General features: G+C 45.0%; 1 protein-coding gene across 2 annotated transcripts in view; it reads right to left on the bottom strand.

The window, feature by feature from the left end:
- Gfra1 (GDNF family receptor alpha 1) overlaps nucleotides 1-19,966 on the bottom strand; it is a 194,937-nt gene that overhangs the window by 44,920 nt on the left and 130,051 nt on the right. For both annotated transcript variants that reach the window (XM_090345789.1, XM_090345790.1), the window contains one exon: nucleotides 18,563-18,899. In XM_090345789.1, the coding sequence (XP_090201915.1) occupies nucleotides 18,563-18,899 (337 nt within the window). The remainder of the gene's footprint in view (nucleotides 1-18,562; nucleotides 18,900-19,966) is intronic.

The following is a 19,966-nucleotide window of genomic DNA, read 5'->3' as shown; positions in this document are numbered from 1 at the left end:
GGATTATTAAACCCAGGCCAACTGCAGCACTCAAGGCCATTTAGCCAGACGTTGGCCACATGTTGTTGAGAAAGAGTACAACAAGGTCCAAGAAGCCTTAGAGTCTTCCCTGATGCCTTTGCTTCCTGAGACAGGAAAGGCCCCGTGGCCAAGTTGAGATCAACACCTGTTCTCCCCAGATCCTTACTCAGCCTCATCCTGGTATTTCGAGACTCTAAGACACTTAATGAAACCCTGGGGATGTCTTGATCATCACTGTTCCTCTCCTAACTATTTGGCCCACCTCTGGAGCCATTCCTGGCTGCAGTCAATCTAGCACATGGGGCACAGAAATCTTCCATTACTGAACTCTGAGCTGGGCCACAGAGGCTGTTCCGAAGCTTCACCTACCAAGGAAGGAGGTCAAGTAGCCCAGAAGAGACTTGTATTCATTTCAGTCTTCTTGGTCCTTTCCTCTAGGCTGACTTTGGTAAAAAGCAGCTACAGGGCAGAGGGGCACTGTTTCCGTAGCCTTTCTGATCCCACTATAGTGAGTCTTGCCCCTGAGAAAAATCTGGATAGAATCAGATCCATGTCAATGAGTCTTCTGAAGCCAACTTGTGTGAAGACTGGCAGCCATCCGTCAACCTCTACCAGGCAGCTTCTTGCATACTAGCAAATTTGAAAAGCAAGTCATGGGCATTGGCAAGGAAATCCTTCCTAACGTTAGAGAGCCTTTTGACAGCTTCTGATAAGATGTCCCAGAGCTAGGACAGCTAAGACACGCTCTCTACCAGCCTCAGCCAGTTTCTCCCAATACACACCCTGATGGTTACTGTAGCAGCAATCTGTAGAATGGCAAAAGAGAGCACAGGAAGGTGCTATCCCCCAAACAAATAAAGATCTTTGCATTGCTCAGGCCAGCTATGCCGGATACTGCAGAACAGCTAGCTTTGGTGGTACTTGTTTCTAAGGGAAGAAATTGAAGATTTTTTGTGTGTGATAAGGCAAACATAAAGCCCTCATTTATCCAGTAGTTGTCTGCTGGAATAACTGCAGGTGATAAGTATAGTATAACTTTTTGGATAAATCTTCTCCCATAAGCTTTGCGTTTTTTTTTTCAGGAAAAAGAAAAGGAATAAATCCATTTTGTGACATTTGGCCACAAGGAGAAATAGAAATCAAGATGTTCCACCTTATTTTCACCAGAAGCACACTGTGATGAATATGGTGCAAATGTATATCACATGGATTCCAGAAGCCCCTCCAGATTCGGGAGGGAATTTCAGAAGTAGCTTTTCATTCTTCCTAGAACTCAAACACACCCCATGTTGACTGCTTAGAAACCCTACATAGCAATAGTCTTTCACTGGTGATGTTACTTCATTATTTATGTCCATTGTTCCTTTAGCAGGACTTTGATATATATTCAGATGTAGCTGTTGATGCACAGGTGTCAATATAAACAGTAGAAGGAATTTGAGACCATAATGGCAGACAGAGGTAGAAATTGTACCTGGCTTTGAGCATTCTGACAATGGGAAGGGAGGTAAGTAGATAAACCATCATGGCATATCCTCAAATGAAAGCAAGAATGGCCATGCATGGCAAGTTAAGCAGCTATCTATGAGGTACCTCTAGCCCTTGATTAGAATTTTCAATCCAGCTACTTACTAACCATGACATTTGGGGCAAGTGCGGAAATTTCTCAGATTTCCTTGTTGAATGACAGCATGTCCTTCCAATATTAATGGGAGAGGCTAGGCACATCCAGAACCCTACTCCTATCTGCAACTGCTCACACAAGGGTTGTTAGGTGGCTTCTGTTCTGCTCTAGACCAGCCCAGATGCTCTGCATTGATCCTGGGATTTCTATTAAATACTAGGCTGGTATTTATTCCCCCTCACACACACACACCTGGTTGTGGGATTTGAACTGTGGCCATGGACCCTGTCCCTGAGCTCTTTAGCTCAAGGCTAGCACTCTACCACTTGAGGTATAATGCTACTTCTGGTTTTCTGGTGGTTAACTGGAGATAAGAGTCTCAAGGACCTTTTGTGCCTGGCTTGGCTTTGAACCATGATCCTTTGATCTTACCTTTCTGAGTAGCTAGGATTACAGACATGAGACAGCAGTGCCCAGCTTCTTTTCCTCTTTTTTGATGCTTCTTCTCTAGAATTTATCTGCTAATCATGCAGCACATGAAATGCTTTGTCCTGAGGTCATGGATTCTTGAGTTCAAGGACTTCATGTGCCTCGTGATGCTATGATGAACACCGAGCTCATTCTCACCGATATAAGACCAAAGAGATTTTTCTACTGAATCCTTAAGATCATCAAGTAAAAACAGCATTTTATGTTATGAAACCACAGCCCAGAAATGGGTCCAGGCAAATTCACAGGTCACTGCACATGGTCCCCTTACGCTGTCCTCCGCTGGTCAGCTGCCTGAGGGTCTATGCTGTCTTGAGGGGGTGCTGACTATTCTCAGAAAGATGTGGGGAGATAGACAGCTTAGCATCCTGATGTTTACAATTAGAGGGACTGAATTCTAAATAGCTTAGGGGAAAATCAAGCACATTTTAGAAATTCTCCCCAAATGCTGCTTCCTTCAACCCAATCCTCGATCCACTGGGGTTCCCAGAAAATGAAAAATTAAAATTACACAGACTCTCTTGACTTTAATAATTTGCAAATTGCTTCCTCTTGTGCCTGACCCCAAAAGGCAAGCACTAACTATCTCTGTGGAGCCTCCGCACAGAGGAATTTAATTCACCTGTCCCATGCATGTATAAGGGACCTCGTTGCTAAGGGTTCTGGGACAGCATGAGAAATGGAGAGGGCAAATAGATGTCTGAAAAGCTAATGATCTACATTTCCACAAATAAACCTTAAGCAGAAACATAGGAAAATAAGATCCCCTATTAATCTTTAATGGGCTTCCAGACTTCCTAAAGAAAATTATATTCAACAATAAATATACACTAGGCTACATTTCTTCTAGGCAAGTTGTTTTAAAGTCAACAGAGACTTTGAGCTTAGCAAACAACTAGTCTCTAATATCTTCCTTCTGAGATAGGGCACAGAAAATATCACTATTGCTCAGGAGGCAGAGAATCGTGGTGTTGTATGTCAAAAGAATAAATTACTCTACTGCTATCAGATGCTAATGCTCTCTTTTTAAAAAAAAATCTCTAGGTCTTCTTAGTAATCCATTCTCATTTTCAACATCCACTTGGGACAGCACCCTATCCTTTAACATACTTTCTACGTTTTCCCCAAATTCCTTTTCTCCTTAGAGCACAATAGAAAGAACAGATTTTTATGATTTATGTAATCCATTCTCTAAAACCTAGTTTCTCAACTTCTCTGCCCAGACAGTGATTGAAAAGCCTACTGGGACCCTACATAGGGGTCCCAATTGATCTCTGGGCTCTCTCACCAAGCCCCCCCTCGCTAGTTCTGAGTCTAGAGTTGGGCACCAGCCTGGCCTGGCATCCACACCCTGGCCTTCATGCCCTGGTTTACACCTTCATTTTGTCATCAGTCTTGACCACACCTTAAAGGTGAGCTTCAAAAATTATGACCAAGCCAGGCACGGAGGCTCATGCCTGTAATTCTAGCTACTCAGGAGGCTGAGATCAGAGGATCGTGGTTTAAAGCCAGCCCAGGCACTGAAGTCTCTGAATCTCCAATTAGCCACCAGAAAACAGAAAACTGGAAGTGGCGCTGTGGTTCAAGCAGTAGGGCAGTAGCCTTGAGCTGAAGAGCTCAGGGACAACACCTAGGCCCAGAGTTCAAGTCCTACAACCAACAAAAATAAAGAATTATGACAAACACAAAGTATATGTTCAATAAATACATGCTGAACTGAATGAATGAATAAATAAGAATGAGTAAATGATTGAATTGCAATTCTATACACTATGGTTTTAACCACGTATAGACAGATTGTACTCAGAGATATCTGAGAGTATAGGTTTGACAAGCTAATAGACATAGATTAAGAAAACAGTCATCTAAGATGAATGCTATAACATCAATTGCATTGATGTTGAACCTGCAACTGTGTCTGATGCTATACAGGCTCCTGTCATTTAACATACAACCTTCTCAGACAGGCTAATCTTAGTTCGAATATGGATCTAGCAGCCCAGGAAGGCCCACAACCAGCCCAGTCTCAGAGTTGGTAAGGGGAAAAGCCAATTTTGGAAAGTAAGTCCCTACTCAACCCATAGCACTGAAAAGATGAATGCTCAATCTTTTCACTTTAGCTCTCAGATGTCGGCAGCCATTTTGATATGAACTATGAAGCCTAAATCTGATTTAAGTGGTTCGAAGTGATCTTTATCATGTCTAATAAAGTGTAATGACAGAATTAGTGGGCATTCTTTTTTATTTAACAGTGCTTACAATTAAAAAAAAAAACATAAAAACACAGCATCTGTAACTGTTGTTCAGTAGAACTCAAATGCAATCCAGAGACAGCTAAACCAAAAAGTCATCTGAGCCCGGGTTCTGTCCAGAAGTGAGGGATGCCAAAGTGAATCCTCACATAAGGTAGTGGGCCCCCATACTTACAGGGAGATTCTAGCAGCCTCTCGCCTGCCCTTTCTTACTGGGAAGCCCATTTCCAAGACTGGAAACATGAGGTGTCCAGCTAGGGCTGACTTCCCGTTCAGGGGCTCTCTTCCTTGGAGGCTCAGTCAGGCACGAGGACCTGCTCAGAGAGTTCAGGTACCATTGTAGGAAAGGGCAGGAGGCTAGAAATCAGACCAGTTCCCAACTTCCCTCAACTGTGGGTCTTCTCCCTGCATCTTCACATTCCCAGAAACAAAACGCAGGCACTGACAGAAGCTACTTTCTCCACAAGGTGGGGCCTAGGATTAAACTCGTCTCCCAGTCCAGGTACTGGGCTTAGTGCTCTGTAAAGCACTGATGTCGTCTTTGTTGTGTCTATCGTATGTGTCTCCTGCTCCAGTTGCGCCCTTCCAAACACAGCTCCAAAAGCCAAGACAGGGTCGATGTTGCTCCTTCACAGGAGGGGACTGTGGAGAATCCAGAGGGCTCCTCAGGACCCTCAAGGTTACCTGGCAAGGTAACGAAATGCCAGCTGGGTTGTGCAAGTGTCACAGGCCACTTACAAACAGGAACACAGGCTCGCTCCCTTAGGCTGCTGCTCTCCTGCCTATATTGGTAACAGACTGCCACAGGCAATATTTAGGCATTTCTTGAGTTCTCAGAATACACCCCTTCCTGCTGTCTCAGCCCAAGGAATAGTGGGGAGTGACCTTAGCCCTGACTGCATCCCCTCCTGACAACTGAAGATGTTTCCAGATGGGAAAGTAACAAGAAGAGCTGCATAAAATGTGTTCGAGAATGTTATAAACATTATTTTAGAAAGAGAATGAATGTTCTTTTCAAATGACTGGCCAAAAAAACCCATTTAGCTTTGTATTTTCAAGCATAACAAATGGATTCTAATCTCAGATCCAGGCCAACTTCTGAATGATGGACAGTCTTGGTGGTCACGTATAATAAAGTCAAATGCTGATGGATAGATGGCATCCCAGGCAGCAGCCAAGGAGAGCCACAGTTCCCACTTTAAGATGGCTTGGATATGAAATATTCCAGTGGCACTACATAGACAGGCTCTAGATGTTTTTAGAGGCTGGAACTATCAGTTCATTAGGGACACAGGTTTTGGAGGGCTGTTTCTTGTCCTGAACTGCTTCCATCTGTCTGTATATCTCTCTGACACCTGGATCCCAACAGGTGAGCAATCTCACCACAACGTACTATCTCATCACGTATAAAGAAAGGAAAACAAGCAACTATGGACCCACAGCCCTCTGAAATCATGAGCTGAAGTATGGAGTTCCTGCCTTTGACGTGTTCTCTCAGGTATTTTCATCACAGCTATGGAAAGCTAACACACACACACACACACACACACACACACACACACACGCACACGCACACGCACACACACACATACACCTTGGTGTCTTTTTTGTGCATGAAGCTTTAACTAGAAACTAGAAGCACTCTCCCTAAGTGCCAACAGCTTTCTAAACAAAATCCCACCTACTGGGTAGATACATCTCACTCTGATCTCCCTCTGTAATAGGGATTCCACCTGTTTGGTCCTCAGTGGAATTCTGAAGATTTAAGTGTTGACCCAGGATATAATGTTATTTTAATCTCATGTTCTTACCATGGCAAACGATGAGGGGTCTTGGCCTCTAAGATGGCGCACACCAAGGTGCACTCCTCAGCCAGCATCCCATGGCTTACCTATGAAAGACCTACAGGCCCTTACCCACAAAAATCCACATTGACTCTTTCTTGACAACACATTTATAACCATCAGTCTGACAGAGCTGAGCACAATGGTGACATCCTTTGGCATTTTATAAAAGACAACGGCTATCTATCTATGTGTTTGTTGGAGTAGCATCTCTCTCAGTAAGACACCAAGCAGAGCTAGGTGCCTGCCAGCTAGTTCCAGGGTGATCAGTCTAGATGACATCATCTCTTTCTCTGCCAGCCCCTGCAAAAAACCTCATGGTCTTGACCTGCTGCAGCTAAGCCGGCTGGGCTCAAGGTAGACATACATTCACATTGTCTCCATTCAGAGACCTCAGAGACCAAGGTACAGTCACATGCAGATTATCACAGTCCATCGAATATGGCAGTTCCCAGAGCTCCTGGCATCCTGGTGCAGGCAGCCCTACTGGGGAGGGGGAGTGTCAATATAGGCTCTTTTCTCAGTCATTCAGAGACTTCATTAGCCCTGCTCACTCACTGTCTCAGGAGAACATCAGTTTTTCCCAGAGACCACATGACTTGGAAAAGTCAGCAGATTGAGCACACAAATGGATCAAAAGAAGCCAGTTATGTTCCAGCTGGACACTAGATTGGAGAAAGCCTAAAATGATGCAGTGCATTTCCCTAAATTGTTCTGTTTTGGAAAATTTTTTCTAATATAAAAATAGGTTCTGTTATTTACAGTAACAAGTAATGGGCTTCTTGATGTTATTTTTTAATGAAGTAATGGATATGTAAACATTCCTCTAGCTTTGATCTAATAGAGCCAAAAAAAATCAATAGATTTAACCCATATGAACAAATGTCCTTTGGGATCCTTGGTGATTTTCGAGCATATAAATAAGTCCAGAAACAAAAACATTAGAAAATGGCTGCTTTAATGAGCAATGGGATATATCTGCGGAGTACTTAAGTCTTGTCTTGACAAGATGCAAGGCAGCTTACTTAAACATCTTTGTCGGAAAAGCAAGTCAGAGAAAGTGACCTTCAGCACGGAATCCCATCACTCAGAGCATCTACACGTCCCGTAGGTGGTTTATAAGACAAACATACTTCTCACGGAAGTGGACAGATAGGGTTGAAGCACAGGGGCTCCTGCAGCCCACCAGCCTCTTCTGGGCTCAAGTTCCCATCAAACCATTTGGGTGATGTGGTGGTATCTTAAGATCTCACCTCCTCAACCCTCCTGCACTGAGAGGATCAGACAGCTCCCACTCCCGGGCTGCTGTAAAAGGCTCCGCATAATGCCTGGCACAGAGTAAATGCCAAATAAATGTTGCTCATGGTCACCCTCCCCAGAACCACCATCGCCCACACGTGCCTGCCAGGATGCATTGGCTTCTACATGTGCTGAGTGCCCACGTCCTGTAGGACCAGCCCCTCGGCCCCCAAAGGATGATGGGATGGTTCACACCCAAGGGGAAGGCAGGTTCTCCTTGAGTCAGTAACTGCCCTTTGCTGGATCCCTCACACCACTGACTCACACCCAGCTCGTACAGAGCCCCTTATTTAAAGTTACTTCGGGTCACTGAGGCAGCACATGCCCATGAGGCAGCCACAGGTCCTGACCCTCCCTATTTATTCTCAATAATAGCGTCTTACCGCACCACAGCCAGCAATTCTGTGTTCCAGCACCACTCATGTCTTATTGTGTAGCTTTGTACAGCAATAATTGTCTATTGTACACGGAAAAGATTCTTGAGATGATACGTGGTCCAAAGACCTCTGGACTTTGTCAGTCCCTGCTTCCACCCACCACTTTTTGGCTGATGACACAAACAGTACAAAGAGAGTGATATATAAAGCTTAGTAATATAGCCACATGAAACAGCACTGGCATTTCAGCATCCGTGGTGTGGGTGTGTAAGTGTGAAGCAATAAGAATCTGCCCCCCCCCACACATGCCTCAAATCCTACTTTAAAGGTCTCCGCTGTTAGGGGAAAATGTTACACTTAGAATCACATCTTTCTCCACTCTCGCTGACCAAAACCTTCTGGACAATGTGAAGGAGAACAAAGCACATTGCTGAGGATTTTCTGTGGTCAGTGGCAGCTACCTGATGATGCTTCAGTTAATGCTGACACAACCCCGAGGAGAGTGAGTCAGCCATGAGCTCCATTCACAGAAGGGAAATTGAGGCTCAAGCTGTCTGCATCATTGTGTGATGCAAGGTATAGGTTTGCCTCACTCATGAACACATCCATGGATAGCAACTGTGGAAGGGGAGAGAAATCTCCAGGTTTCTCCTCCAGTATGGTTTGGGACTTTCCACATTAATGGTTCTTTTTAAGTTTCTTGTTTTCCTTGGATGCAACATTTTCTGCATAATTAATTGCCTTTGGAAATTACAGAGCCATTTCCCATTCACTGAGCTGGAAACTCACATGCCAGCATGCCTGCAGGATGCCTCGCTTGAGGTCATGCACAGGGTGGGGGCGAAGAAGCAGGACTTGCAGATCTGTCTGTGAGACCTGGGCCTACCCTACCTAAAAATGGGGTTAGGTAGTAGGAGGGTGGAGGGGGAGGTGATTCCCCACTGCACTTGCAGCCGTGTGGAGAAGAGTTCAGGCAGGCCCCCAGCCCAGGACCCTAGAATAAAAAGAGAACCCACTGGCCAAGCCTTGCTACCAGTGGGTCCAACTCAAGCCAACAGATGCTAATTAAACAGAGGGCACGATAGTCACCCAAACCAGAGAGGACAAATTGCCAGATCAGAGACCGAGTGCAAAAGTATATGTGAATTACAAAATGTGCATGACCCCCCCCAAAAAAGAAACACTTGTCTGCATCGGGGGGGGCAGTACAATCTCAGCTTGGGGCTCAGCATGCTGCTAGCACTGGACAGTCGGTGCTACAGGTCCAGATAAGAGCTAACCTCTTTGGAATACTGGCATTTCCCTTCTGCCTACTCTTTAGCCTACCTCTTGCACAGTGGTTGAAACAGCTTTGAAAAAAAAAATGACTGCAGGAAATAGAAGCCTCCCTTGTCCATGAAATTGCAGGGGGAGGCAAGAGCATGGAATCTGGCCGGCTGGCTTACATCTGAGCTTAAGGAGGTAGGAAGCTTGTGCTTTATGCCTGTAAACTTCACTGCTACCAGTAGGGAAAGTGGCTGGTGGGCAGGGCAGAGGGTCTTCTTTGAAGAGGAATGAATGGTATCATGCAGCTGAAGAGACTGATCAGGGTAGCTCTCAGCCAACCAGTTTTATAAAATACCACCGGAAGTCCAAACAATGAAAGATTTCCTTCAATGTTCCCCAGCCCCTCCTTTCTGGGAAAGACCCTGATGTCTTCCCACCAGCCCCCTCTAGCTCCCCTAACCCCAGGCATCTTCCACATTCTTTCCCAGAGCTCCATTAAGATATAATCCACAAAACAGAAGGTTTCCCTCTGATGAATGGAATGATCTCAGGGGAAGGGGAAGGCAGAAAGGCATATACCTGGATGATCCCAGCATGGGACATAACCATGGATTATTTAAAGCTGGTGTCACTCTGTGACAGGAGGGAATTCATCTGAGAGGGAGCTGCATGGCCAGGTCCTCGTGCCCACTGCCTTTGGGAAGGTGAGTGTTGAGGACTCTAAACTCAAAAGACAGTGTAGCACGGAGCCAAAGATCAAACTGGGTGAACCTGAGTGCTGGCAGACAGGCACGGGACTTGACCACCTAGGGCTTGGCTGTCACACATATTGTGCCTCGAGTAAATAGTGAGTTAATAATCATCATCATCAAAAAGTCAGTATGATCCGGGAGGATGTTTTTTCCTAGCTGTAGAAACAACTCTTTCAAATTCAGTGAGCTGCCACAAAGCACCCACTCTGTAATAAGCAATGAGTGCTCAAGAGGAAATTAGATAAAGTAGGAACTTAATGAACATGTATTACCTGAGTGGCTTTTTATTTTTTTTAAATGATGCTAAGAGGCTCTGATGGACATTATGTCCTAACTCTGTGAAAATGGTCTTTACAACTGATGCTGTCTTAGTTACTGAGCCATAAAGAATGTCTGGGCTCAGAGGCTGGCCAGAGTCATCATTCTGGCTGTCTAGAAATAAAGGTGGGAAGACAGCAGTAGAAGAACATTGTATTCTTGTCATGAAAGGTGGTCATTTGAAACTAGTGATAGAAACCATGTTTCAGAGTTAGCAAGCTTGGGCTTGATTCTCAACTCTTCTATTGGAAGCTGGTTGGCTGGGATAGCCCATTTCCCTGGCTAGCCTCTTACAGAGTGGCCAGGTTGATTATAGATGGTGTTCGTTAGGTAGATAGTCTAGTGCTGCTTATTTTACTTTTCTTGTTTGTTCAGCACAGCCCTGAGCTTCTGTTCTGTGACTACACGCTGTTATCTTCCACACCATTCATCCTCTGACCCAGCTCACACAGTGCCCTCTCTAGGAAGCCTTGCTGAGTTGACTGTTCTTGCAAAGCACTTTGCACCTTCCTGACCACACAGTTGGTGTGAGTGTTCGTGCGCTTGCCTTCTTCACTGAACTATGAATGACATACCAGGTCAGTATGCTTGATATGGTAAGTACAGGATGGATGGATGGATGGATGGATGGATGGATGGATGGATGGATGGATGGATGCTGAAAGGATGGAGGATTAGACGAGTAAATGGATGACTCGATGAGTAGATAAATGAGTAGTGAGTGGATAGACAGATAGCTAGAAGAATGCACAGATGAGCAGATGGACTCACATGGGTAAAGAGATGAACACAAATGGGAGGAGGTATAGACAGAAGGATAGGTTATGTGTTCAATCCAATGCCCCTCTAATTTCTGCCCTGAAAATTGACATGATGACCACTTCCCTTTTTGTCTTAAAGATCTGACACCTCCTTCCAATTTACTAAGGTCTAGTTCTTCAAGTCCCTACCTCTCTAAAATCTCCCCAGACATTTGTACCATAAACTGGAGGAGCCCATGATTCAGTCTTTGGCTTATTTCTCTTCTTACTCACTTTCCCAAAGAAACAAATCCTACCATACATCTTGAACAACCTTATGTGGCAGATTCTCAAATTTATACTAGTATTTCAACCTCTTTTCTGAGATCCATTTATGTTACTCATTGAGAAACTGTTCAGGGCACGTTATCAACCCCTTCCCTCACTTCATATTCTTTTCTGTCTGGCCCTTTGTATTTCTCATCTAGTCTTCCCTGGATGGGCCTCCATTCCTCCCTGGACTCTATTCCCACATGGATTCCTCAGACACTCTCTAGACCTTGATAAAGAAAATTCACATTTCAGCATGGCACTGGAATCCTTCAATACCTTGCTCATACTATACTTGAGGTTTCTCACTTTTTTCCTGGAAAGTCCTCTAGGTTTCTCACATTCCCTGCTTCTCAGCGCCAGATATATGATCTGAACACAGTTCCTGAGATTCCCCCAAAGAAACAGAGGCTGTCTACACTTGCTTGACAGAGCCAATTCAATCGCATCCTTCTTTTTCACCCATTTGCTTTTATATCCAAATATAGAAAAAGAAAAATTTGGTGCCTGTACTCCATCTATCCACTTGGATCCCCAAATCAACAAATAGGCAAGGAAGGGAGATGTGACACTGTTCAAAAAGAAATGTATTCATTCATTGTAACTGCAATCCCTCTGTACATTAGCTTTACAATGAAATTTCAATTTAAAAAGGAGTGCCTCATTCTTTCAGTCTCTAGTTTGAGAGTGACAGAGTAACTTTTCAGGGAGATGGGCAATTGGAAGAGGTAGACAAGCTTGGGCAGACACAAGGAGAAGCCAGCTATGGTGAGGGACAAGTGCAGTAAATCCAGTCAGGTAGTTTTTAGTGACAGGATCCAGCAGAAACCGACAAGTGGTTTCACCCCAGCTTCTGCCCAATAAGAGATAAGGGGAGATACAAGGCCACACCTTGGATAGACTAGAGCTGGTTCACACTTGATTCACAGCTCGGGTCACTATAGAACAGAAGCAATAGTGCTCTGAGAGTGCTGAGAAATACTGAATGCCACCAGTGCTGGGACACAGACTGGGGGTGGAGGACCAGACGATTCAACAAGAGGAATTCTTTGTGTACCTACAAAGTCATGGAAGACAAGGGTGGTGGTAGATGACAAGAGGATATCTTTGCTTATCTCTCATCCTTTGATGAATCTCAGGCAGTCATGTGTGTAGGACTCCTCTCTCCCTGTAATGCAAAAAAAGGTGGCAAGCAGCTCTCACGGGGAATGTACATTAAAAACAAACCAGTGGGCATGCTGTATGCATTGCTAAAAGACAACTCATGTCATCATTCACCATGAAAACTTGCTCAAATGCACTGGAAAAAAATGCTTTGCTTGTATTTTCTCATACTCTCGAACCTCTGCTTTTCCACGGTTCAGAAGTTTACATTGTCTAACTGCTGATTTCCATTTGTGAGTGAATCAATGTAAAATAAAATTAAGTGGCAAATTAATCTAGCCACTTCATTTTAGATATTAATTATCCTCTGACCATTTTCTCTTGTTTGCCACTAGTCAAGACAAGCCTGGACACAGTGGTAGAGAATCTACTTTTGACATAGAAATTTAAGCTGGAGAAGAAGAAGATGTCCTTGATCTCTGAACATCCCCAGTTTGTTGTGCAAAAAAGGTCTAATTCTAGGCAAATAAAATACACTTCTATTCAGGAGGCTGAGATCTGAGGATAACAATTCAAAGCCAGACTGGACACTAAAGACGGCGAGACTCTTATCTCCAATTAACCACTAGAAAACTGGAAGTGGGGCTTAAGGGTTAGGGCGGTAGCCTTGAGCTGAAGAGCTCAGGGACAACACCCAGGCCCAGAGTTCAAGTCCCATGACTGACAAAAAGAAAGGAAAAAACATTTTTCATTTCATAAAGGTGCACTACTACTGTCAGAATAAAAAAGCCATTAGAACACAAATTTTCTGCTTTATTGTATGATGTTTCCCTAATTGCTCCAGTTGAGAAATGAACAATGATACATTTCCTTTACATATCTCAGGGACACAGCTCAGCATGGCAAAGAAGGTGGGCAGAAGCACAGAAATCTCAGGTGCTATTCTGGACTTGTATCAAGGGACATCTTCCTGGTTCTGCTAAAACCACTCCAGGATTCAAGGATGCAATTACAGGATCCTGGGTTGGCCCCAGGAGAAAGAAAGAAAAAAATACCCTTGGTGACTTAATCAAGTCACAATCTTTGAAGACTCAAGGGACCAACAGCTAGAAAGTTAGTAGAGGTGGGAACTCTAGCAGGCCACCAAAGCCTTTGGGACAGCTGGCATAGAGTTCTTGACTCCTTCCATTCTAAATGTCATCGTTACTGGTATCTTTCTAGAGGAATGAGATACTTGACATAACACTGTGGGATGCAAATTCACCATTCTATTTCCCCTAGGAGTAGGCTTCCAGGAGGGAAAGAGGGAGGAAGGGAGGGACGGAGGGAGGGAAGGAGGAGGGGGAGAGAGAGAGAGAGAGAGAGAGAGACAGACAGACAGACAGACAGACAGAGACAGAGAGAGACAGACAGAGACAGAGAGACAGAGACAGAGAGACAGAGAGAGACAGAGAGAGAGAGTGCTCTAACTGGGCTAATACCCCAGTTAGACAGCGGGTTCAGGCTGGGGCTTCTTAGGACCTAGTCCCAACAACGTAGCCCACAATGGCTACATGAATAAGGAAGCATGAAAGATGCAGAGCCTCTACTGCATGTGCAGAATGACCAAGAAAGCCACAGCAGCCACCAAACGTGTGCTGGGCTCTTCCCTACAGGGAGTGTGTTTGGCAGCAGTTCATGTCCCCAGGCAGTATGAACCCCAGGCTCCCTGCTTGTTGGGTACTGGAAGCAGAATGGGTTGTATGCTCTCTTTGATTTCTAGACAAAAGCAGAAGGCGTGGGCTCTGGGGGTAGGTACCAGGCCTCCTGGTACTGAGCAACTGTGGCATGTGAGTGATTAATTAGGAAAATAAAAGGACAGAAACAAATCTGTCATTGCACAAGCGCAAAGCTTGCCCTGGATGTCAGTTTGGGAGGAAGGAGGTAAGGCATATGTCTATGTATATAAAACAATTTGCATCGGGAACAAAGGCACATACTTCCTTTTGGCCAAAGTCAGTACTGACATCCTTCCAGGCAGTAAGGAAAGCAAGCAGAGCAAAACTGGCAGGGGAGACACTGAGGCTTTTAAGTTTCATCACAGCCTTCTAATAACACCTCAGTGCGTGCTTTGCTGGAGACAAGCTAGGAGGCCCAAGCAGTCAAGCTCTTGCCTTCCCAAACCACCCCAAGAGGCAAAGAACCTGTCAGCTTTCCTAAAAGAAAAAAGGGAGAAAAGAAAACAAAGTCAAAAGGAAAAGCTCAAGCTGTTTCTCATCTGTTTGAAGGCAGAAGCAGAGGAGAGCTGGGTTTTGTACAGAGGTGCCATTGGGACCTTGGGGAAAGAAACCTGAAGGCCCGTGCATAGGAAAAATCTTACTTTCGGAGAAGTTTTAATGAGCTTGAGCAGTTCTTTGATAGGCACTGATGCTAAAATGGAAAGTGTGAGCTTTCAAAGAGTGGGGTGTTTAGGATGCAATTTTCTCTCTTGCCATCTCTTCCTGTTGGGAATATTCAAATGACGCCTTAAGTCATCCTAGCAGTAGGAGGGAGGGGAGAGGATCTCTAGCAGGAAACTGGAAGAACCCTGGCTCTAGCCAGTACCAACTGCATCCGTGAGATGGAATAAAAAGACAAGATTATAAAATCCAATGAAAGAAAACACCACGCGTCAACCTAGTAGCTCAAATTACATTTACCACCTTGGCAGGAAGTGGGTATCATGAGTAATAAGTCTAGGCTCTGGAAAGAAATTATGAGCTAAATAACCAGAATTATGAGCTAAATAACCAGAGGAAGTCCCCGATTCACCTTCCCAAGAAAGACTCAAGACAGGGCACAAAGCCCATCAATCACACAGAGACAAATTTCCCAGGGTAAGACCCCTGGGCAGCATAGCTCTGGATCTCAAATAGTCACTCAGTTCTACCCAAAGTTGGAAACATGACCATACTACAAACACTGCCTTGAGGTATATAACCCAGTACAGAAAGCCATCATTCCACTCCCCAAAGCTGCGGTATGCTCCGTGCCAAGACCCTTGATTGAGAAGCTCAGCTATTGAGGCAAGGGCTGTCTTGTGCCCCTTTTACATTTCTTCCCCATCAGTGGAGTCTATTCCTGTTCTTAGGGGCATCTCTATTAATTCCTGGAAAATGTTCTTCTACCAAGACAGTCTAAGCCCCCAGAAGAGTAGCTAAACCCTCCTATTAGCTGCAGACTCCTCTGTCTTCCTCCCCAAGCACACTACATGTCCCCAAACCCCCAGCTATTCTTACTTGCTTAGCAGGAAAGCAATCTGATTTAAAGAATTCATACCAACCCTCTAAGGAGTCTCTTTTTAGAAGAACAGGCAGGGAATGCAATTTAACAGCTCAGAATAGGCTTTGGATCCATGTAGGAGGCTCACAGATCTTCTCTTGGAGTCACTGTAAGAGGCAGTTGTGAGAAGACAAGGCTCTACGATCTCTCCCACTTTCTGGCCATTGCTCACTAGGCAGAAGTTGATCCACTGCTCCAGCATGCCCTTTATAAGCCTTCCTTCATCAGGGAGGACCAAAAATCCAGGATCCACCGTTGTTACAACAGTAGGCAAGGCAGTGTCTTAAGGAGAACCTGTCTAGAATCCTAGAAACTAAATCCTACTCACAGAAGGGGAAATTCCTTCTGCTCAAAGGTTAATGGAGCTGGGTCCAGAGGCTCGAATCTGTAATCCTAGCTACTCAAGAGACTGAGATATAATGATCTCAATTTAAAGTCTACCTGGGGAGAAAAGTTTGTAAGAATCTTATCTTCAATTAACTACCAAAAATCTGGAAATAGAGGTATGTTTCAAGTGGTAGAGTACCAGTTTTCAGTAGAAAAAGCCAAATGAAAGCGTAAGGTTCTGTGTTCAAGCCCAGTACAGACACACATATACACATAAAGGTTCATGGGTCCAGTATTTGGGGTTTGAGTCCTAGGATTTGCAAAATCCCTGCTTCTTCCCATGTGTGCATCCTAAGCCAGGGTCCCAGTTTCTCCCTCTCCTGCTTTTTGTTGGTCTCATCTATGGTGGAAGCTCCTTACGGCTTCCTAACTGACTCGTTTCCTAGATTCCAGGCTTTCTGAGGTCCTCCCTCATGCTATGATCACTTCCAAAACGCCCATCTATGCTTCCAGCTCCTACAGCAGCAATGGACTAGCAGCTTAGAAGCAAGGAAGAAGCTGGGCGCGGTGAGTCATGCATGCTAGCCTAGCTACTCAGGATGCTGACATCTGAGGATCATGGTTTGATGCCAGCCCGGAAAGGAATATCCATGAGACACTTACTTCTAATAAACTACTCAGAAATAGCCAGAAGTGGAGCTATGGCTCAGTGGTAGAGCACTAGCTTGGAGCATGAAAAAGAGCTCTGGGACAGCACCCAGGCTCTGAGTTGAAGCCCCAGGACCTGCACAGAAAGGAAAACAGGGAAGAGGACTTAGAGCTGCACTGCAGGAACACATGACTGCTCCTACTATGCGAATTGTCCATGTGATGCCTGGTTAAGTGAGCCCCTCTTTACTCAGCAGATGCACTGCCTCCAACTTCTTCAGACAGACAGGGGCATTGTGCTCAGGAGATCTTCAAATGAGAATAGTAAGAACCATTTCTTTAGTCACGATGATAGCTGGTTTCAATAGAATCTCATTAAACCAGAATAAAGCAAACTGAACAGAAACTCATAGAACCAAATTGTTTATTATATATATTTTTTCTTGCTGGCGTTTCTTTCTTTCTTTGTGTGTGTGTGTGCATGTGCACCAATATGGGATTTTGAACTCAAGGCCCAGAGGGTGTCTCTTAGATTTTTGTTCAGATTGGTGCTCTACTACTTGAGCCACAGCTCCACTTCCAGCTTTTTTGCATGATTAATTGGAAATAAGAGTCTCACAGACTTTTCTGCCCAGGCTTGTTTCGAACCATGATTCGCGGGGCTCAGTGTTCTGAGTAGCTAGGATTACAAGCATGAGCCAGCAGTGCCCACGTGCTCTCTATGCTTTAACAATGAGGAATATATAAGAAAACAAGAGTGTAGCTACACTCTCATCTACATGCTACCTGCCTAATAATTACTGAGCACCTAGTATTAAGTCAGAGCTGGCTTGGAAGCTGGCCTGAATGTGATGTCCCATTTAAATCTCCAGCCAAGGACTGGGCCTGCTTTTCTGAATGAGGAGCCAGTATAGCCTGTCTGCAAAGGCTCAGTCTCTTTTATCAAAATCTACTTGCTCTGATCAACAACTGAACTCAACCCCAAAGTTCAGGAAGAGCATACATCAAATGATCAACACGGGTTCCCTGAGTGCTCAGGTAAAGGGTACTTCTTTCCTCGCTCACCCCAACTCTACGTTCTCTTATTCCTCATGAAGAGTGTGTCCATAGACATCTTCAAATATTGAAATATAACCATAAATAACCAAAAATGGGGTCTATGGGCTGCAAGAGGGGCTGGGCTGGAAGGTGTGACTCTCCCTAGCCACAAACTAGAACAGATCTGGTTGTTTTCAATGTTTCTCTCCCCAAGGCTGGACAGACCTCACTCCCACTGGCACCTCATTTCCACTTTTCTACCCCTGGATGTTGAGAGACTTCCCATCTCTGGTTATAACTCTTCTCTGGAGTGTATGATCCTGGAAGCCCCCTTAGGCCCTGTGAAGTGGGCCCATGCCTGTGAGCTCTCCTCCCCCTGGGGACTCCATGACCTGAGAAGTACTCATTTTGAAGTACACTTTTCAAGAGCAGGTGTGGTGGTATAGCCCTGTAATGCCACTACATGGGAGGCAGAGATAAGAGGACGTTTGAAGCTAGCCCAGGCCCCTCCCCCTGTCAGCCTGGCCATGTCTCCAGGACGAGTATCTGGGGCAGAAAGCATTAAGACCTGTCTAAAAAAACTACACAATTACTTTAAACACAAGGACCAAGGTGTGACTCAAGAAGTGGGTCACAACTTTAAATTCAGTCATGCCAAAAAACAAGCAAAGAAGAGCCATGTTGGAGAGGTGGAAGTCAGACATCCTAAGGCATTCAGAGAAACAGCCCTGGACTGACTCGGGCCTGGGAGCGGACCAGAGAGCCAGGGAGCCCGGCAGCTTCGCCCCCCCAGGGCTAAGCATCATTAATCACGGCCTCACCAGTGTGCTTACCTGCAGATGTAATTTGTCTTGCAGGAGTCCTGCAAATTCAAGCAGTTGGGCTTCTCCCGCTCTTCATAGGAGCACACGGGTACAATGGTCTGGCGTCGCCGCTCCGTGCACGCTATGTCCCGGCAGGAGCAGAAGAGCATTCCATAGCTGTGCTTAGCGGGGACCTTGTCAAAGAACTGCCGCAGGGCCTTGTGACACTTGCGGCGGTTGCAGACTTCATTGGACATGCTGGTGGTGCAGGGGGTGATGTATGCGGACCTGTACTTCTTGCAGGTGTCATCTAAGTTGCAGGCCTTGGCTGCATCCAGGCAGTTATTCCCCTTGGGAATATGCTCCACTGCAAAGCAGAGAAAGACAGGCGTGAACATGCTGCGGGCTCCACACCTGCTCTGCTTTCCTTGAGAGCTGAGCATTCACTAGGTCAGCCCTAGAGGTCAAGGCATTTGAAGTTAATACTTGAATGATTCATGAAGAGGAGGAAGTGTGTTAGGGGTAGAAATGCTAGGAACCTGCTACAGCACACGGCCCCCTGGTACCGCTTCAGTATACAAGTAGGAGCAGAGGGTCAATGGACTAAGGTACCTGCTGTAAGCAAACAAGGCGACAGGAGAATGTCTTCAACTCCTGCTCAGTAAACTGAAATTAGGATCAAAGAAAACAGCAACAAATTATACACTTGTTCGTGATACAGTATATAAAATGATATGCTGAATGAAAGTATAATTGCCATGCAATCCTCCAGGAATATAATTATGTAATAAATGCATATAGTACATACTAATTACTATATGATTACAGAGTAATTACATGGTTATTTGAGCCCAGAAGACAAAATATTATGCCAGCCTCTAAACAGGAAGAAGCAACCACAACGAAGCTCTATTTAAGTTTCAGCTCGCAGGCCATTGGAAGAAAATCAGAATAAATCACATAAAAATTTGCAAACCTCAATTACCACTTAACATATCACATAGAAAACATCGGCTCTGTGAATATGGAAGTTTCCAACAAGGAAAATTTTGTTAGGTTTTGGGGATAGAATTTTAATGGGCTCAAGCATATGCTGTCTTCTGCTCAAACCTTCTGTGCCTACATTGTGAGAAAACCAATGCCTCCACCATGGGACTGCTCTGTGCAGTCTAGACAACAGTATGGAGGAGCTGGGTGCCACTGGTGGCTTGCTGTGCTGGCCATGGGGTGGGGCAGGGCACACAACCAAAAGGCAAAGTTACAGGTAAATGGACAGAGGATTAAGCACCAAACCTACAGAGCGAGCTTTTCCTGAAGAGTGGCATGAATGAAGACCTTCTAGAATCATTTGATAAGGTGGGCCACTGAAGATGACAAGTATGTGTTCAGAGACCTTCCAGAGAGGTCAAGGGGCAGTACACAATTGTGGAGCCA

The sequence above is a fragment of the Megascapheus bottae genome, chromosome 15 (assembly GCF_031878675.1).
Source record: "Megascapheus bottae isolate mThoBot1 chromosome 15, mThoBot2.hap1, whole genome shotgun sequence".
Lineage (NCBI taxonomy): Eukaryota > Metazoa > Chordata > Mammalia > Rodentia > Geomyidae > Megascapheus > Megascapheus bottae.
The sequence above is the reverse complement of the archived record's forward strand: the minus strand, read 5'-3'. Positions and strand labels throughout refer to the sequence as shown.